The sequence below is a fragment of the Sebastes fasciatus genome, chromosome 20, assembly GCF_043250625.1.
Source record: "Sebastes fasciatus isolate fSebFas1 chromosome 20, fSebFas1.pri, whole genome shotgun sequence".
NCBI lineage: Eukaryota > Metazoa > Chordata > Actinopteri > Perciformes > Sebastidae > Sebastes > Sebastes fasciatus.
Window position 1 is genome coordinate 13,098,830 of NC_133814.1, and position 17,325 is coordinate 13,116,154.

At 41.0% G+C, this 17,325-nt stretch overlaps 1 protein-coding gene across 3 annotated transcripts; it reads right to left on the reverse strand.

The window, feature by feature from the left end:
• Positions 1-1,364: 1,364 nt before the first annotated feature.
• Positions 1,365-15,772, reverse strand: LOC141758897 (serine/threonine-protein kinase BRSK2-like). 3 transcript variants are annotated; one of them, XM_074620688.1, is made up of 19 exons: positions 14,754-15,772; positions 14,564-14,658; positions 14,254-14,339; positions 13,818-13,958; positions 13,375-13,491; positions 12,739-12,772; positions 12,288-12,356; positions 11,995-12,141; positions 11,564-11,595; positions 11,243-11,407; positions 10,337-10,434; positions 9,442-9,595; positions 9,247-9,307; positions 6,550-7,180; positions 6,261-6,309; positions 6,008-6,131; positions 5,473-5,683; positions 5,192-5,281; positions 1,365-3,971 (listed from the first exon to the last, which is right to left on the reverse strand). In XM_074620688.1, the coding sequence occupies exons 1-19, from the start codon at positions 14,836-14,838 to the stop codon at positions 3,772-3,774; spliced, it is 2,589 nt and encodes an 862-aa protein (XP_074476789.1). In that variant the 5' UTR covers positions 14,839-15,772; the 3' UTR covers positions 1,365-3,771. The 3 variants fall into 3 exon arrangements, with proteins under 3 accessions (XP_074476789.1, XP_074476788.1, XP_074476787.1); XM_074620687.1 differs by having other exon boundaries at positions 5,473-5,726; XM_074620686.1 differs by having other exon boundaries at positions 10,235-10,434.
• Positions 15,773-17,325: the final 1,553 nt, after the last annotated feature.

Below are 17,325 nucleotides of genomic sequence, written 5' to 3' on the forward strand. Positions count from 1 at the left end.
CTTCTGTTTATATTTATTTATTACATCTACTTTACCTGTTTTATTTGCTTTATAACTGTGTGTGTGTTTTACCTGTTATATGTTTTATCTGCCTCGTTAAGTCTTGTCAAGTATTTGTTTTAAAGCACTGACCAGAAGTGGCAACTGTGAATCTCGTTGTATTTAATACAATGACAATAAAGCTTTCTATTCTATTATATTCTATGATTACAGTGACTAAGACAGTAATGCATTTTTTCTTATTAATTTAATCTTAATTCTCGTGAAGTTCCACATACACAAGTGTAAATTTACCCCCTCAAAAAAACTAAATTCTTTGTATTTATGAAAGAAATGGAATTATATCTGTCAACAATTTCTTCCTCACAAAACAAAAAAGCGATGAAAACAGTGAATGTATGCAATATCTTTAAAGTTTTTAAGTGAAATTATTGTCATACTCTCGCGTGGTCTTTTTTTTATTATCTATTTATTTTTATTGTTTTTTTTTATTTATGTTGGTTTTGTTATTATGTATACTGTCATTTTAAAATAAAAAATATATATATATATATATCTGAAGGGGCAATTAGGAATGTATATTGACTTTCTATGCCAGATGAAATTACAGTGTTTAAACGTGTGATTCTTGTGGGTTTTTTTTTAACACAATTGATTAACAAATAACATAGCAAACCTTTTTTTCTACTGTAAAATGTCAGAAAAATACTGGTTTTCTTGTGACACTTGTCATTTTGTGATTTGACAGCTCCAGGAAAAGCCAGTTAGTTGACTTTGGGCTTTTCTTTTCCTTTTTTTTGACAAATTATTGTTCCCAAGATCAAAAATCTACTTTCACTTATATCTTATCTGGGAATAATGACCATTTAGGTTCATGTTATGATTATTATAGTCATTCAGTCTTGCAAAGGGCTCATTGCATGGGTGGAAAAACGTACAGAATGCAAGTCTCCCTAAAAAATAAAACAATTATTTTTGAGGGACAAACAATTATTGCCATGTAAAATAAAGGCATTTTAATTTTGTTCAAACACTACAGTATGCCTTGGATTATTTCTGAGGGAGACTTGCATTTTGTACTTTTTTCCACCCATGCAATGAGCCCTTCACAAGACTGAATGAGCCCAATACACCTGAAGGCTCCAAAGAGCACCTGTATGTGATTACCACAGAGACCCAGCAGCGCTTCTACTCCATTGTCTTCATGATTATTATAGTATTTGATATTATAGCGAATACTACAATAATGTTTGCAACCAGATGGTAGAACTATCTAAAGTTATAACGTTTATGGCATGGGTGCAAGGTAAAATAAACAGACACCATTTTAACCCAGAAACTAAATAGACACACACACACATGAATTTAGGGTTTATTATTGTAACCATAACAATAAGGTGGATCTCTCTTTATTTTGACCATCAATTCAATCATAATTGTTCTTTTTATCACAGGCAATAGTTATAATAGTGCACTTTTTATATTTAAATTATGATACAGACATTTCTTTTTTTTTTAAACACCTTATTCTACTGACCCTTATGAATGGAGAATAGTTTACAATCTTAGCCAGAGTTGGGTCAATGAGAGTGAAGGTGACGTGATGAAACTGGTGATGGTGAGCAATCAAAGAGTGTGTACGGACAAGTGAGGCAAACAACTCTGTACAGTTTCTCTTGTGATGATGGCTACACAACAGGTGAAGAGGCAGACGGACAGGTCAAAAGGGACGAGGCATAAAACCAAGAGATGAAGTGAATTAGCAAGCATTTAATGTGTGTGAGAGAGAAAGTATGTGCCTGTTAGGGGTTTGGCTATGTTGGTTAATGTAATATTCCTGGGTCAGTCGAAATCTCTGCACGTGATCAGCTCAAAATGCAAGTTTTCACGCTCACTCAGCCACCATCCACCCATTTCACACACACACACGTTACCAGAGATAAGCGCAATAAAAGAGATATAAACAAAGATGTAGTAAGTAACCGTACTGCTATCGAAGTCTTCTTGGAAAGAAGCGCTCAAAAACAGAGTGATAATGAGAACTTAAATAGAACAGGTTTCTTGAATCAGCTTATGATATATTTTTTGTTGGCATAAAATCTAGTTTGTAAACAAATACCATGACACAAACAACCACATAAATAAATAAATAAATATAAATAAATATAAATAAATAGATGGCAAGGAAAGTGGACAAATATAAAAACAACAACCAAAAAAAAAAAATGCCATTTAAATCAACAGAACTGTAGCACTGTGTATCTCTCTGAAAACATTCTGCACTTTTGTTGCATATTGTGCCGTATGGAAGACTGGTGAAAAACATCGACTAGTCTGATAAGAGTGCTGGAGTAATACATGACTGTCCGAGCTGCTACGTCTGCTTGCAGAATGGTGCGACTCTCTGGTGATGAGCGTGGGCGCGGTGATGGACTACTTGGCTTGTTGGTGAACACTGAAGTGAGGAGCGTTGGGGTTAGGAGACTCTTTGCTTGCTTCCCATTTTGAAGTCCTGTTCAACAAGGAAGTGACATCGCGAGCCTTTTTAAGTCCGGCATTATGAAAATGTCCATTGATAAATGTCCTTTTTTTTGTTGTTTTATTTTGTTCTGAGTCAGTACATGAATACTATGGCGATAGGAGACAAGCTCGACAAGAAAAGGTGGCTTCTGTTTGATCCACACAGGACGGGAATGCTCTTCTCATTCAATCTGGGCACAAACAGCTGTGATGAGGTTCATGGAACTATTCACGCATAGTGTTCTTTTTTTTTTTTTCATATAGTAATGTTCATATTTCTGTTCAACTCAAAAAATACTTTTCTTCAGAGCAACAGGGGTCCAACGCGAAAATCTTAGGTGCATTGTTTCATATTGTCTCTGAGTAAAAAGAAAATACAAAAGAATCAAAACATTTAACTTTCTAAAAAGCAACTGGTCAGCTTCCCCTCTCCGACACCGAGTGTTTTCAGTCCCCGTCTTTACTGCCATCACTGTGCTACTGACATCCTCAAAAAAAGAAATATGTAAACAATAAATAAATAAAAAAATATTTTTTTTTCACATTCACTTACTTAGCTTACTTTGTTGGTTTTCTTTACCTCAGGAGAAGACACTGCTGGAATTCCAGGACGGAGTTTCTCCTCAGAAAATCAGCTCATCACCACTCACTGAAGTGGGAGCAGGTTGCTAACTCTTAGGGTTCATCTGCTGAGATACATCTATATTTCTTTCAGTGTGGACTGGTAATTCCATGTTTGCTTGATAATGACATGAGCGCACTGGTTAAATTTTAAGAGTAATCTTGAGAACCGTCATAAGTTTCTTTTTGGTGTCAGGTACTGTATTACAATGATATGGTAGACTAGCCTATCTGATCATTTCAGCATCCTTTAGCAGGCTGATTTGCTAACTGGCATGCACATTAGCACTTCAAAATTCCTAGTTTGATCTGTGAAGCTGTATCTATGATGGGTACCAAAACTGCTCATTCACATGTTATATTTTTTTCATTAAAAGGGGGATTCCTTAACACTTGGTTCTCATTTAAGGGTAGGAATCCTGGTGATCTAGAAGATCAAAAGAATGACGGGAAAAAAAAGCATGACGAGGGGGAAAAGGCTCAATCCTTGCTAAGGTCAAGCACCTTCAATAACTTTGTCAAGGAAGAATAGGAGTAGCTCATGGCTTGCAGGGATACTTGGAGATGAAGTTACACTGTTTTCTTTCCGGTGTAGTTCAGGCATCCCGCTGCGTGGTCTCGCTTTCTATCCTACGGTTGGGATTGGGTTCCGTTGGAGGACAGCAGTCGGGTTCTCTCTTTTGCCGAGCCTCTGCGCTGCAGGACTCCCCCGCTTCCGCCTATGCCTCCGCCGTCTGCCCGGTCGCCCCACTCGCACCTGTCGCCCCCACCCTCGGAACGCCTCGAGTTTTGTCGGGTGGGGGTCCCGTGGGGCCGGCCGTTCTTCTCATCTGGGAAGGGATCAGGAGAGGAGAACAGGAAAGTCACTCTCGACGTATACATGCGACAGTATCTATGGGTCCGGACCAGAAATGAATGAATTGTAGGTGTGATTAAAAAAGTGGAGGACGAGCCCATAGACTGTATATAAGAAGTGGACGTAGTCACTGTGACGTCATTGGTTTGTGGTCTGCCTTCTTGAAGCCTTGAGTTCGGCATTTTGTTTTTTTGCAGCCAAAAGTGAGCTAAGTACAACCGAACGCTGAATAAGACATTTTTAGGCGAACAAAATGTTACAATTATCTTTCATGAACTGAAAACACACCGTGAAAGGGTTAAAGTTCTGAAACAAAAACACAGACAACTCCCAGATCAGACAACACCGTGATAGCAACCTGTCAATCACAAGGTAGCCACGCCCTAAAGTATCCCCTGCTTTATGGTCTATTTGACTCTAAATGGGACCATAATTTACTACATGAACATCATGCTGTATTGAAGAAGACTTGGAACTAGAGATTGAGACCATAAACTCATGTTTACGATGTTTCCTGAGGTAATAAATCAAGTGAAAAGTAGGCTCATTTTCTCATAGTCTTCTATACAATCTGACTTCTTTTTGCAACCAGAGGAGTCGCTCCCTGCTGGCTATTAGAAAGAATGCAAATTTAAGGCACTTCAGCATTTGCTTCACTTTTCAGACCCCAGAGTTGCCCACTGTTTGAGCCTGGAAGTCAGTTGTTCAACTGCAAAATAGTCAAAGGCGGAAAATACCGTTCTCCCTCTGCTTCGGCCACTGCAGGTGATGGGAGCCTATGACCTTTCAAGGTAAACAAGAGTATTGTTTGAACAGAAACTAAGTCCTTAGCCTGCATTAAAGAACATTAAGCAGACAGCAATGGAAGTTAATGCTGATTCCACACAAACCACTGTGTGAAATATTTTTTTTAAAAAAAGAACAAAAGCTTAAATATAGTCAGAAAGCTCATAACAGATGGTTGGTTTTGGAGAGTCAATGCTGAAAACAGCATCATCCTCTTCTGTAAGAAGAAGTATTGGTCATGTGGTTAGGAACATGAAATTAAAAGATATTTCAAAACAAATACGCAAAAAAAGCCCACATAAAACGGGAAAATTGCCTCATTGTTAAATAAGACTGCTCCTGTGCATACCTAGAAGAATAAAGTCAAAGGTTAAAAATGTTAATTTAAGTGTGTATAAGCAGTCTCACCAGATAGGGCTTGCGCCATGGGTTGATCATGGGAGCTGAGAAGCTGGGCTTGAATCGTTTCCACCACTCGTCTGAACCTGCGACTCGGACCTGGAGACACAATATGACGGTTGAGTTTAGCTACCGAAACAATAACTATACCATTTTCAGATCATATTTTGGTGTGTTTAAGGATATTTTTCAACAATTTGGTCAAATAGGCCACTAACTTCTCAGCTGCATCACTGCCCAATGTCTATACAAGTACTCAATTGAAAGGGTTAAACGTCTGCTCCACTTGCCTGAAATGAGGGTGAACGTCACGCTGTAGATTCCCGTCTCCCTCCTGCCCTCCCTCTCGGTCCTCTCCCTGTCTCGCTCCCTCTCGCCTTCGGAGAAAGCAATGTCCACCTGGAACTTGACGGGCTTCTGGAAGACGGAGGGGCCGCCGGAGGACTTGTATTCGGCCCGAAAGCTGGTCTGAGAGAGAACGCTGTGACTGAGCGATGGGATCTGTTTGGTGGGGAGACAGAGAAGAAGCAGAGAGACCGACAGACTTACGAGGCGGGAGAGGTACGGGGGCCAACGTGAGTATAGGGAGACAAAGGGTGAGGGTGAGGAGAAGAGAGACAGAGTGAGCCATTGGTGAAAGCAAAAAGTGATCCATCAACGTGCCACGAGTGAGCGAGAACAACATAAAAGAGAAAATAATGAAAGAAATGAAGTGCGTACAGTATGAGACGGTGAGTGAAGTCCTTACAGCTTTGCCAGTGAGAGCCATGCTTTTCTACAAACGACAGTGAGAGGCGTGAGAGACAGACCACGTCAGATACTCACAGACAGGAAGGCGTGGACAATGTCGGCTTTGACAGAACTCAGAGGTTTGTCTCTGATCACCACAAAGATCTGCTCCTCCTTCTCCAAGCCGATGAAGTTCCCAAACCAAGACTTCTTAGCCAGCCTGGTAGCCAGACAAAAAAATATACAGTAGGAGGAAAAACACAAAGCCACAGAAAACATCCCAGAGCACAAACACACAGCTTTATAGAGTGGAAACATCTCAGCAATTATCTCAAGGAGTGTGACTTACTCAGGGCTGGATTCTGGTGTTAGACTGGACATGTCTTCTGATGTGGGAACTGAAAGAGACAACTCGCTATTAAAATGAACATTTGAGTATAATATTAGATCTTTAGCTGGAAGCTAGAGGGGAAAAAAGAATTGAGATATGATCCATTTCCATTCTAGAGGTCTGGAATACAGTATGCTGAAACAGAAAAGTAATGTTTACCAGTGGTAGAACGGAGGAAACCCGTGCAGATACTGGAGCATCTGTAAAGACACGACGCCCGCATAACATCGAAACATACAAAACTCACCTTGCAGCTTGCGGCGATGGAAACGCGGCGAGCCCAGCAGGTTGTTCTTGAAAGAATTGAGGCGAGTCCTCCAGTGGGCCGAGCTGCTGGCCGCCATGCCGCTTCCCCCTCCTGGGCTGGAAGGCGGCGTCAGTGACAGCGAGCCCACCCCTCCCCCTCCCTCCGCCCGCGAGGAGGACGAGGACGAGGAAGAGGAGGGCGGGGTGGAGGAAGGGTGGTGAGGGTGGTGGACAGGGGTGCCCAAGGGTGTGGGCAACGGAGAGCCTTGGGGGGTTACCTGCGGCACAGAGTGGGCAGAGTTTGGGTAGAAGCTCTTAGTCACTGACTTTAGGACAGAGGACGACGGGAAGAAGAAACGAGGGATGGGTGACAGTAGCGGAGAGGGGGAGGGTGAGCGGGAGGATGGGTTGTGCAGAGGCAGGGACTTGATGGGCTGCAGATGGGGTCGGTCTGCCGGTCCCTTGGTGGGCAGGGTCTGGGTCTTTGGGTTGAGGGGAGCTTTGAGCTTGTCATGAGCCCGTGCTGAGCGAGGAGTGGTGGCGTTTCCCTGTTTGGGCTCCTTTGAGAGGGGGGTGGCGGTGGCAGAGGTGACGTCTGATTGGCTGAAAGTGAAGACGGGGCTTTGATAGGACTGGGGAGTGGATTTGTGGGGGTGGGAGGGATGGATAACAAGAAAGAGAGGGGATGGAACATGGAGAAAGGATGGAAATGAATATCATGCTTCATGACAAAAGAGTGCAATCTTGTGAGTAGTGAAAGTGTCAAATGCAATGCTACCTGACTATGACTGATTATAAAAGCTTTCATTTGGGCCCTTTAGTCTTTTTGTGCCATTCCTATCTTATGTGAGTGAAGGTCTAGTGACAGTTGTGGTAGTGACAGGGTTAAAAATGCAGTGACAAAGGACAGTGGCAGTGAAGGTGTTCCTCTTCAGTGATTTATTTAACATCTATGAACTGAACATGAGCAAATTATCCCATAAACCAAAATGAATCATCTAATTTGAAGCTTCTATGTTATATTCTTGTGCATACAACTAGTTCATGCATGGTGAGGAAGAGAAGTGACATGAAGACAGAAGAAAAAAACGCCACACAAACCTCCTGCTGGGTGAGATTTAATCTGAGGAACTGGTGTTGTGATGATGTGTAAGAATGACCGGGGAGTTTGATAAATGGATATTTTAAGGGGTTGTGAAGTGTGGTTAAATGTTTTTAAAGCGGTTTAATGTCGGCACAAAAATTTCCAAAGTAATCACAGCGTACCGATATTGATGGTTTACAATGTAATTAGTAAAACATTCAAAATTACATGTAAAAAGCTAAACACAAATTCATACAATTAAGTGTAATGGTTTTTATGGTAAAAAAAAAATCGAAATCTTATACAGATAAAATTGAAGTTATCTGTCATTTAGCCATGTGAACCACAATATGTTGATATGGAAATATTGTCACAAAGTAATGAAGCGATAACAACTAATAATACTGAATTATTACCCAGTCCCAGCCTAAAATACTAAAACTGCAATTGGTTAACAGTACTGTTATCATCTGAGCACAAAGTACACTCTAGGGCGCAATGGAAATGCTAACCATGTTGATCACATAAATAGAAGATTGAGGCTTTAAAGGATAGGTTCACAATTGTTCAAGTCTGTCCTAAAACAATAGTCAGGTGCCCATATAAACATTGAAACAGATTTTGCTTGCTGTAATCATTCCTCCTGTTCACACTGGCTATAAAGAGATGTGCTTCCAATGTAAGTGACGGGGGACAAAATCCACAGTTGTTCTGTGTAAATATGCTTTCTGAAGCTTATCTTAAGCTAATACGAGGCTTCCTGGACAGTGTTTCATTGCTGATTTTCAAAGTCGTCAGATCGCTGCACTGTTCACACTTTGCTGTCTTGTAATCAGGAGTCTTCAAGTCGTTGTGGTTTTCACACTACATGACTGACCAACGACAGAGGGTCACACACTACAAGATCTTTCACCAGTAGGAATCCCTGATGAGTATGTCTGGTCTCCAAACTATGTTTTGTCATGAAAACACACGCGAGAAGTTGCACGGTAAACACCATGCGCGTAGTCTCGCTTGTTGATATTGTCATTGGCACACGTGTTCATAAAATAGCCTGTTTCCTCTAGGTGCAACGACAACATTGGTACGTGTTGAAAATGCAACACATACAGTAAAGTTCCTGTTGTTACAGGCAAACCCTCTGCCAGGTTTCCCTTCAACCCGTGTCTTGCACTCTCATTGGGTGTAGCTCCCCAACATGTCGAGATATTTAGCATGCTAGATATCTGGAATATGTCTTGAACAGTTCACACGTATTGCTCGAGCGCTGATTTGCGAGCGCCGAGGCAACGTCGATTTGCCTCTGATTTGGGGCTTTTGTCTGGGAGCTCCAAAAACTGTTGGCGAGTGGAACATCAGGGCTAAACTTCTGTCGTGGTAACTGAGCATTAGGAAGGGATCTTTCAATGGCCTGACTATTGTCTTAAGACGGACTCAAAAAAACTGTGAGCCCATCCTTTAACTGTACTAGGTTACAGGGGGGAGTTAAATAATACAAATTAATGTTGGAAATTCAATATTTTATAATACATGCTTGCAATGCATCATGTTCAGAGATAGTGCAGGTAATCAAAGCAGCAACAGTTTGTTAAAAGTTGGCCAACAGGCCCTTACCCTGGGACTGCTGAGAGGGCTGGAGGAGAGGCCAGTTGACGCTCCACTGACTGAGCGAGACCTGACAAAGAGACCAGAGGTCAAAAGATCGTCAACAAAGGACAAAGAGTATAACCACCAAGAAACTCTGTGCTTTCTTATTATGCAACATTTAACGTGTGTGTACTGTATACGTGTAAGCATAATAAATTTTACCTCTGGCTGTGTGCAGCTGTGTCCAGGGCCCTGCGAGGCGGGGTAGGAGACCCCTGTTCAGTAACACTCAGAACCTCCAGGCTTTTCCTCTCGGGGCGACAGCGGCCGTGGCGCGTCAGCATAGGAGAGTCAACACGCTTTCGAGGAGGGTCTGCTATAGTTATGACAGGATTTACCAACATCAATAAGCAGTTTAAAGCTTGTGTTGAGGCTGTAGTTTTTTAATAATTACATGATATGTTGTGCGACTGTCATAAAGAAATAAGACCACTCTCAGTTTGTTTCTTTCCCTGGAGGTGGTATTGTTAAAGTGTTTCTCAAAATAAAAGACACATTTCTAATGAACCCTATTGCTCCCTGTCAGTAAGAGATGTTGCTGCATCTTCATCGTCCCGCTCCCTGTTGCTACTCTCTCGCAATGCATTTATTTTGTCTTTTGCAGTACTAAAAAAGTATGATTATGTTGAATATCCACAGGCCTTTGGCTCACTGCGCCATCTGTGACTGTGACAAACGTTGCTTTATTTGCACACAGAATAGCTGCCTTCTCCCAGTGTTGTCCCATAGAGAAATCTTGCAGATGTCCTGCAATGTCTGAATATCATAAAGACAATTATGACTTATTGCTGAGGCTTGGACACAAATTTCTGTCTATCTTCCACATTGCTCATGTTTTATTGCACACAGTATATGATTCATAAGGCTAATGGCTAAATATGTCATCCAAAAATGTAATAACGTTTAGAACATAATCTCAAAGAATCCCAAATTCATTGGCAGGGGTAATGAGTACCTGTGTATTCACAGACTGTGGTACAAATGCTTCCCGGGAACTGAGGCTGTGAAAAGCAGCTCCCTCCCTTGAGTGGATCCCTCCTGCCCCCTAATGACTGACCTACGTCATTGCGCGGAGGCAAGTCCTCGTCCTCATAGCTGGGGTAGCGCTCTTTCCTGTCCAGCAGCAGGTAATAGATCATCTTCTCCTGGTTTTCTCTGAGAGAAACAGAGTGAGAGAGAAAGACACTCGTCGGATGAGATGTTAAGATTTGGAAAGAATGAAAGAAAACATATATTTACTGGAACAGACTGGACAGAATTGTCACCTGGGCGCCCAAACATGTGGCCACATACTTACTCCTCATACTATGTTTCCTATACTAAGGTATGTTCAGGTGGGCTGGATCCTCCAAAGGCTGCAGTCCTCGACCGAATACGTCATAACAACAAACGCTTTCTGGAGCACAAACGTGCGCATCATTTGAAGCCCTCGATATGACTTTGTTGTGACTGACTGCACCGTGACTTTGATATTTGTGAGGCCTGATCCACTCAGCTTCAGTCTATCCGCCATCTTGCATGCTTTAACCCTGCTGGTGAGTCAGTCAACCTGACTCAGAACAGGAGTTTCACATGGCGTGATGGGAGAGGAAACCATATCCCCTCTCCGCTTTCAGACAGCACTCAAAATGTCTGTCCACAACACACAGGGGTCAATAAAAATCAGATGCTGAAACTCATTAAGTACTCATAAAGATGAGTATTAACTCCTGTGCACAGTCCAACACAACCGTCCTGTAATAAATACTACATGTGTGCAACATATAATATTTAATTGTTTTACTACAGTTTTCAAATCATACCATACCGTATCCTGATAAATGCCCGTTTTAAGTAAGGCAGTAGTGGGTTTCTTACATGGCTATCGCATTGCATTATGTTGAAGTGTTTCTATTTTCCTGGTCACTCGGCGTACAATCGTGCACTGTGAAACAATCATAATAAGAGTTGAAAAAACACTTACTCTTCACATTGCAGATCACGTGTGAGCTTGCCTCGGTCTCGGAAACAACCCAGAGAGTGCATGCTGTCCAGCACATCTGGGTCCAGCTCAGTCAGGGACAGGATTCGCCTCACGCACACTCGCCTGGGAGGAGGCTGCTCAGGACACGGCTCATTACGACCACCCCTGGGAGCCACACACACACACACACACACACACACACACACACACGTAACACACAATGAATGACACAGATATAGTGTATATGATTAAATATGATGCAGCGTCACTAGAAATATTAGTATTTCATTCAACAGTCATGTATGTGAAACGTATACTCACAGATACCAGGCGTGTTTCTGGATGGCCTCTAGCTGTAAAGGGCGGCAGGGCAGATGGGGCCATTAGTTTCTACAGTCTGTTAACAGCCAGATGGCCACAGAGCTGCGCTGTGTAAACGCTACACCACCAGATACTTTCTTTACACGCACAAGACACCCTATCAGTTCGGAACATTGTACATTAAAATCGCAATTTGCATGTGTCCTTCTGATTTCTGATATCTTCACCTAAAACACTCTGATGATGCAATCATACACTGTAAATGCAACTGTGTGAATGAAAGGCAATCCCAATTCAATGTGGACAATTCAACACAGGTGTAAATCTGACTAGATCATCTCTGGATATGGTCTACATACGAGATCTGTATCAATTCCAAGTGTTTTGCGGCATTCAAACCCCCCTCTGTGTGTGTGAGCTCCGTCTCATACCGTGAGCCTCTTTTCAGGGTTGACCTCAATCATGCCCTTGAGCAGGGACTGGCAGTCCGGGGGGATGAAGTGGGGCATGTGGAACACCCCGCTCTTCACCTTCTCCAGGAGCTGGCGTAAATTGTCGTGGTCAAAGGGCAGCGCACCCTGTAGGAGAAGAGGAGAGAGGGAAGGAAGGAAAAACAGATGTGATAAAATAAACTCTGGGGGAAGTAAGTAAGAACTGCAAACATATGAAGGGGGATTAACAAAAGGACAAAACTGTGTTGTGAAGACAGGAGTAAAAGACTTACCACCAGTAGAGCAAAGAGGATGACCCCACAGCTCCACACGTCTGCTCTCCGCCCGTCATATTTCTCTCCCTGACAAAGACAGAATGCACATGAATTACACTATTTGAAAACACAAATGAGCCACATTGATTCATGTCATTGAGATAATTTCAGCTCATTTAAAGTTTATCCAAGAAATCTCATTCAAAACAAACACTGTAATCCATTATAATCCAGCATTTAGTCAATCTCAGTCCAAAACAAAGTGAAACCATCTTTTTATTTGTAGAACCAGATAATATTCTTGTATGCTGAGCGTCTTCAAGAATCCCTCAAGACAAGCCTTCTTAAAAACATAAAAACTTGACTTGACTATATTTGGTGATGTGTTTGTGTTTGCCACTAAATGAATAATTTCTTAACATAATTTGCTCATTTATATTACAGGTACCAACATTTGAGGAACACTTACCCGTATAACTTCGGGGCAAGCATAATGTGGTGATCTGAAATGAAAGAAATGTGTTACAAGCAACATCACTATGCTTACAGTTCTGGAAGAATTGGCAGTAATACTAGTAGAGCTGCAACAATTAAACAATTAGCTGTCAACTATTAAATTAATCGCCAACTTTTTTGATAATCGGTTTGAGTATTTTTAAAAAAAATAAAAAATAAAAATTCTCTGATTCCAGCTTCTTAAATGTGAATATTTTCTGGTTTCTTTACTCCTCTTAGACAGTTAACTGAATATCTTTGAGTTGTGGACAAAACAAGACATTTGATGACGTAATCTTGGGCTTTGGGAAACACTGATTGACATTTTTCACCAGTCTAACATTTTCTAGACCAAACAACTAATCGATTAATCGTGAAAATAATGGACGGATTAGTCGACAATGAAAATAATCGTTAGTTGCAGCCCTAAATAATAGTAATCGTAAAAATGTCTTTAGCTTCTGTGGCAACATCCGTACTTTTTATCATGAAGAAAAACATTATGTAATATGCATAGATTTCCATTGTTTCTGAAATACAAAGTATAACCCTTTTTTTTTTTATGTGTTTGCACATTATTTATGAATACACTCCCAAAGTTGGTACTCACCCACAGCTGGTCTCTAACAGACTGTCTCCCACCTGTAGGGAGGCCATGCCAAAGTCTGCGATGCGGATGTTGTTCTTTTCATCCAGGAGCAAATTCTCAGGCTTCAGGTCTCTGTGACTGCACAAATACAACACATACTATAAGTCTTCTAGTGCTGATTATGGCATTTCAGCCTAACTGTGACCGCAAGGGTTTGATAAAGTGGCTTTAATATTGGTTCATGCTACACAATCACAAGTTTTTCCACTCATTTATTACTTGATACGCTGTCTCAAGAATGTATTTACGGATGATTCGTGCCTGCAACCATCAAGTCAGTATTAAGATACATTTTTGATGTTACTGACTAAAGCAGCTTCTGCCATGACACGTCAAATTGGCATCGATTCTTTATTGTCTAAAGAGTTTAATTTAAGAGCCACTGCTCTCTGGCAAAAACCAACCAGATGGAATGACTGTGGCAGAAATCCAAAGCAGAGATGATCTGCCTGAAGAACTTCCTGGCCTCTTTCGGAGTCAGCCGGCCCTTCTTCACCAGGTAGTCGAACAGCTCTCCTCCCGACACATGCTCCAACACCAGGTACCTGCCGACATACAGGGGACAACAGTGTGATTTAAAAACGTTCTGTGCCTGTCTACTCCAACTGCTTGTTTTGTATCAGCAGTGTATTTTTTTCTCAAGATAGATCAAAAACTTTTCAGAATAATTGCAGGAGATGAAGGAAAAGTGAGGATTAGAGTGATGGGAGCAGATTAATATAGTTCTTAGAGTAATATTAATACCCATCCTGCTCCAAAGTTCAGTAGTAACAACAAAATAGCATGCAGTCTGCACTTAGCCTAGTCGTGAGGCTCTTCTGAATGCAGAGGGAAACTCACAGGTATTTGTTATTCTCGTAAACATCATGCAGCTTCAACACATGCGGATGCTCGATCAGTTTCAGAATGGCAATCTCCCTCTCAACCTGGTTAGAGAGAAGAAGAGACAGGCGCATAGGAAAAGAGATGAAGATATAGTAAAGCAGAGCACACAAGCCACTCAGTGTCAGTTTTGAAGCAACAGAACAGAGGTTAATCTATGAACTAATACAGGAGTTAAATATAGAGAACGTGGAGCAGTTTGTGCACACATATGTATTAAATTAGCATTATCGTCACTGCAACAACCTCAGCAAGCGTCATACTGTACCTTCATCAGGACTGACTCCGACAGTTTCTCTCTGTTGACTATTTTGATCGCTACCTTCTGACCCGTAATACAGTGGACCCCGAGCTTGACCAGTCCTGAAAGACACAATGAGAGAGACAAAAATAAGAGACATCATCAGTATACATTTCTACATTAAATAGTAGTTTAAAATCCAGTTTGGTGTACTCACCTGTCTGTCCCTTCCCAAGTGTTTTTTCCAGTCGGTATGGCCCAACATATTGAGCTGACTGACTTAGAGACAGTTCCTTACTCATACTGCTCTTACTGGAGGCTAATACTACTACTACTACTACAACTACTACTACCGCACAGTGGTTATTGAAAACACTGTGATTATTATACAGCTTATACAGTTATACTGTTTGATACAAGATGGTGATGGTGCTCAACTTAGAAGATATTTTATTTCAGTGATAACACTGCTACTCTGAAGTTACTGGGTGTAAAAAAAAAAAAAAAAAAGCACAACATCTGGATGATAAATGAACATTATTCATCTAATGGTTAAATATTTTTGTTCTTGATATTTAACAAAAAACAGTAGATTAAAGCAGAGAGATGACAGTAAGTTACTGTTTTTATGTGTTAAATACTGACCACTACCTTAAAGATAAACATGACAAGGTAGGCAAACTGGGTGTAAAAAAAAAACACAACATCTGGATGACAAATGAACATCTAAACCTGGTTAAATATTTTTGTGTTCTTGATATTTAACAAAAAAACAGTAGATTAAAGCAGAGAGATGACAGTAAATTACTGTTTTTATGTGTTAAATACTGACCACTACCCTAAAGATTAACATGACAACAGTATAGGCAAACCTGTACATTAGCTTATTGGTATAACTATACATGTATGACGTTACCTATGACGTCATGACGTTAACTATGACGGTTTAATAAGAAAAATTATCGCTAGCTTAAAAAAAACAAACCGTGTTTCTCGCAGTTTAATTGCTTTTTTTGCTGGTTGAGACTACAAACAAAACGTTAAACACGTCCTAGTGGTTGTTAGCAGTGAGAATGAATCAGTTCTCTCCTCTCTGTCAGGCCTGTTTTTACAGGTACAACATGCTATGTATGTAGTAGCCTCGCCGCCAGCGCACAGACAGCAGCGAGGCTAGCTGTAGCTCTCAGCTCTCCGGACCAAAAAACGCTGTCAAAAAAACCGACATCTCCGGAAGTTTCTGGCCAAACAGAAAGATTTATCGGACGGCATACTCGCAATATGTCGAGGTGCAAACTCCGAGCAAAACAAGCATCCTTCTAGCGTCCCCCTCCCTGTCTCCTCTCTCCTCCTCTCTCTCTCTACATCACTGCAAGTAGCATCAAGGATCACAGCATCTTCTTGGCGTGTCCTCCTCCTCTCATCCCTCACCGGCAGGTACCAAAACACGCACAGATGTATTATGTCTTATTCCCTCTCGTCTCTTCTGATCTCGCAGGAGGGTTTAGAGGCCCCCCTGTATTATCCTCCCTTTGGTTTTCTTGCCGTAAATCGATATTTTCTCTCTCCTCTTCCCTTCCCTTCGTCTCACTCAGCATCAGCATCCGGGTCCCTACTCTCTCTCTCCATCCTCTCTCCTCTCCTCTCCTCTCCTCTCCTCCCTCCCTTCTCAGCATCCTCCTCCTCATCTTCCTCACAATACGCTTATATACAACACATACCCTTCCACACACTTGACCTCCGACCCCTTCACCACATTTATTTTTATTTAAATTCATTTGTTTATTTTACTTTATTTTTATTTTTATTTTTATTTTTATTTTTATTTTTATTTTATTTTTATTTATTTTTATTTTTATTTATTTATTTTTTTGTACTTTGCACTACTAACTTTTTAACTGCCTTTTTAACTAACATGTTTTGCACTATGGAACTGTGATGATTTTTCATTTTTTTTACCTTTAATTAACCAGGTAGTACTCATTGAGATTAAGAATCTCTTTTGCAAGAGAGACCTGTCCAAGACAGCAGCATTTAAACATACATTAAAGTTTCAGACGCCACAACATAAAACAAAAACTGTGACGCTGGAAACTTAAATTTCCCTCGGGATCAATAAAGTTACTATCTATCTATCTACCGTATCTATCTATCTATCTATCTTCCTCAAAATACGTTTATATACTACACATACCCTTCCACACACTTCCCCCGCCCTCCCTCCCTCCTCCTCATCATCCTCCTCCTCGTCCTCCTCCTCATCCTCCTCATCTATATTCAGATTTAACAGTTTTTCTTCATCTCCTTGTATTTTTATATCTGGTATTTTTTTTCTACTTTGTACTTTGCACTACTAACTTTTTTACTGCTTATAAGATAAGATAAGATAAGATATTCCTTTATTAGTCCTGCAGTGGGGAAATTTGCAGCGTACAGCAGCAAAGGGGATAGTGCAAAAAACAAGATGCATCAGCTAACACAGTAAAAAAAAGAGCTAAACAAAGTGTGACAAAAATATGATCCTTTTAAATAGAAGATAGTATAAAAATAGAAGCAGTATATACAGTATTGACAATAAACAGACTATTAACAAAATTGCACAAGTGGAAAATGATATTGCACAGTGAGAATGAAATGAAATTCCACCTGAAAATATCAGGTAATTGTCAGTTTTTTGGTGTGCAAGTGTAAGTGGTCTACTGGGAGCAGAGCTGGATGTGGAGTCTGACAGCTGCAGGAAGGAAGGACCTTCGATAGCGCTCCTTCACACACTTTGGGCGGAGCAGCCTGTC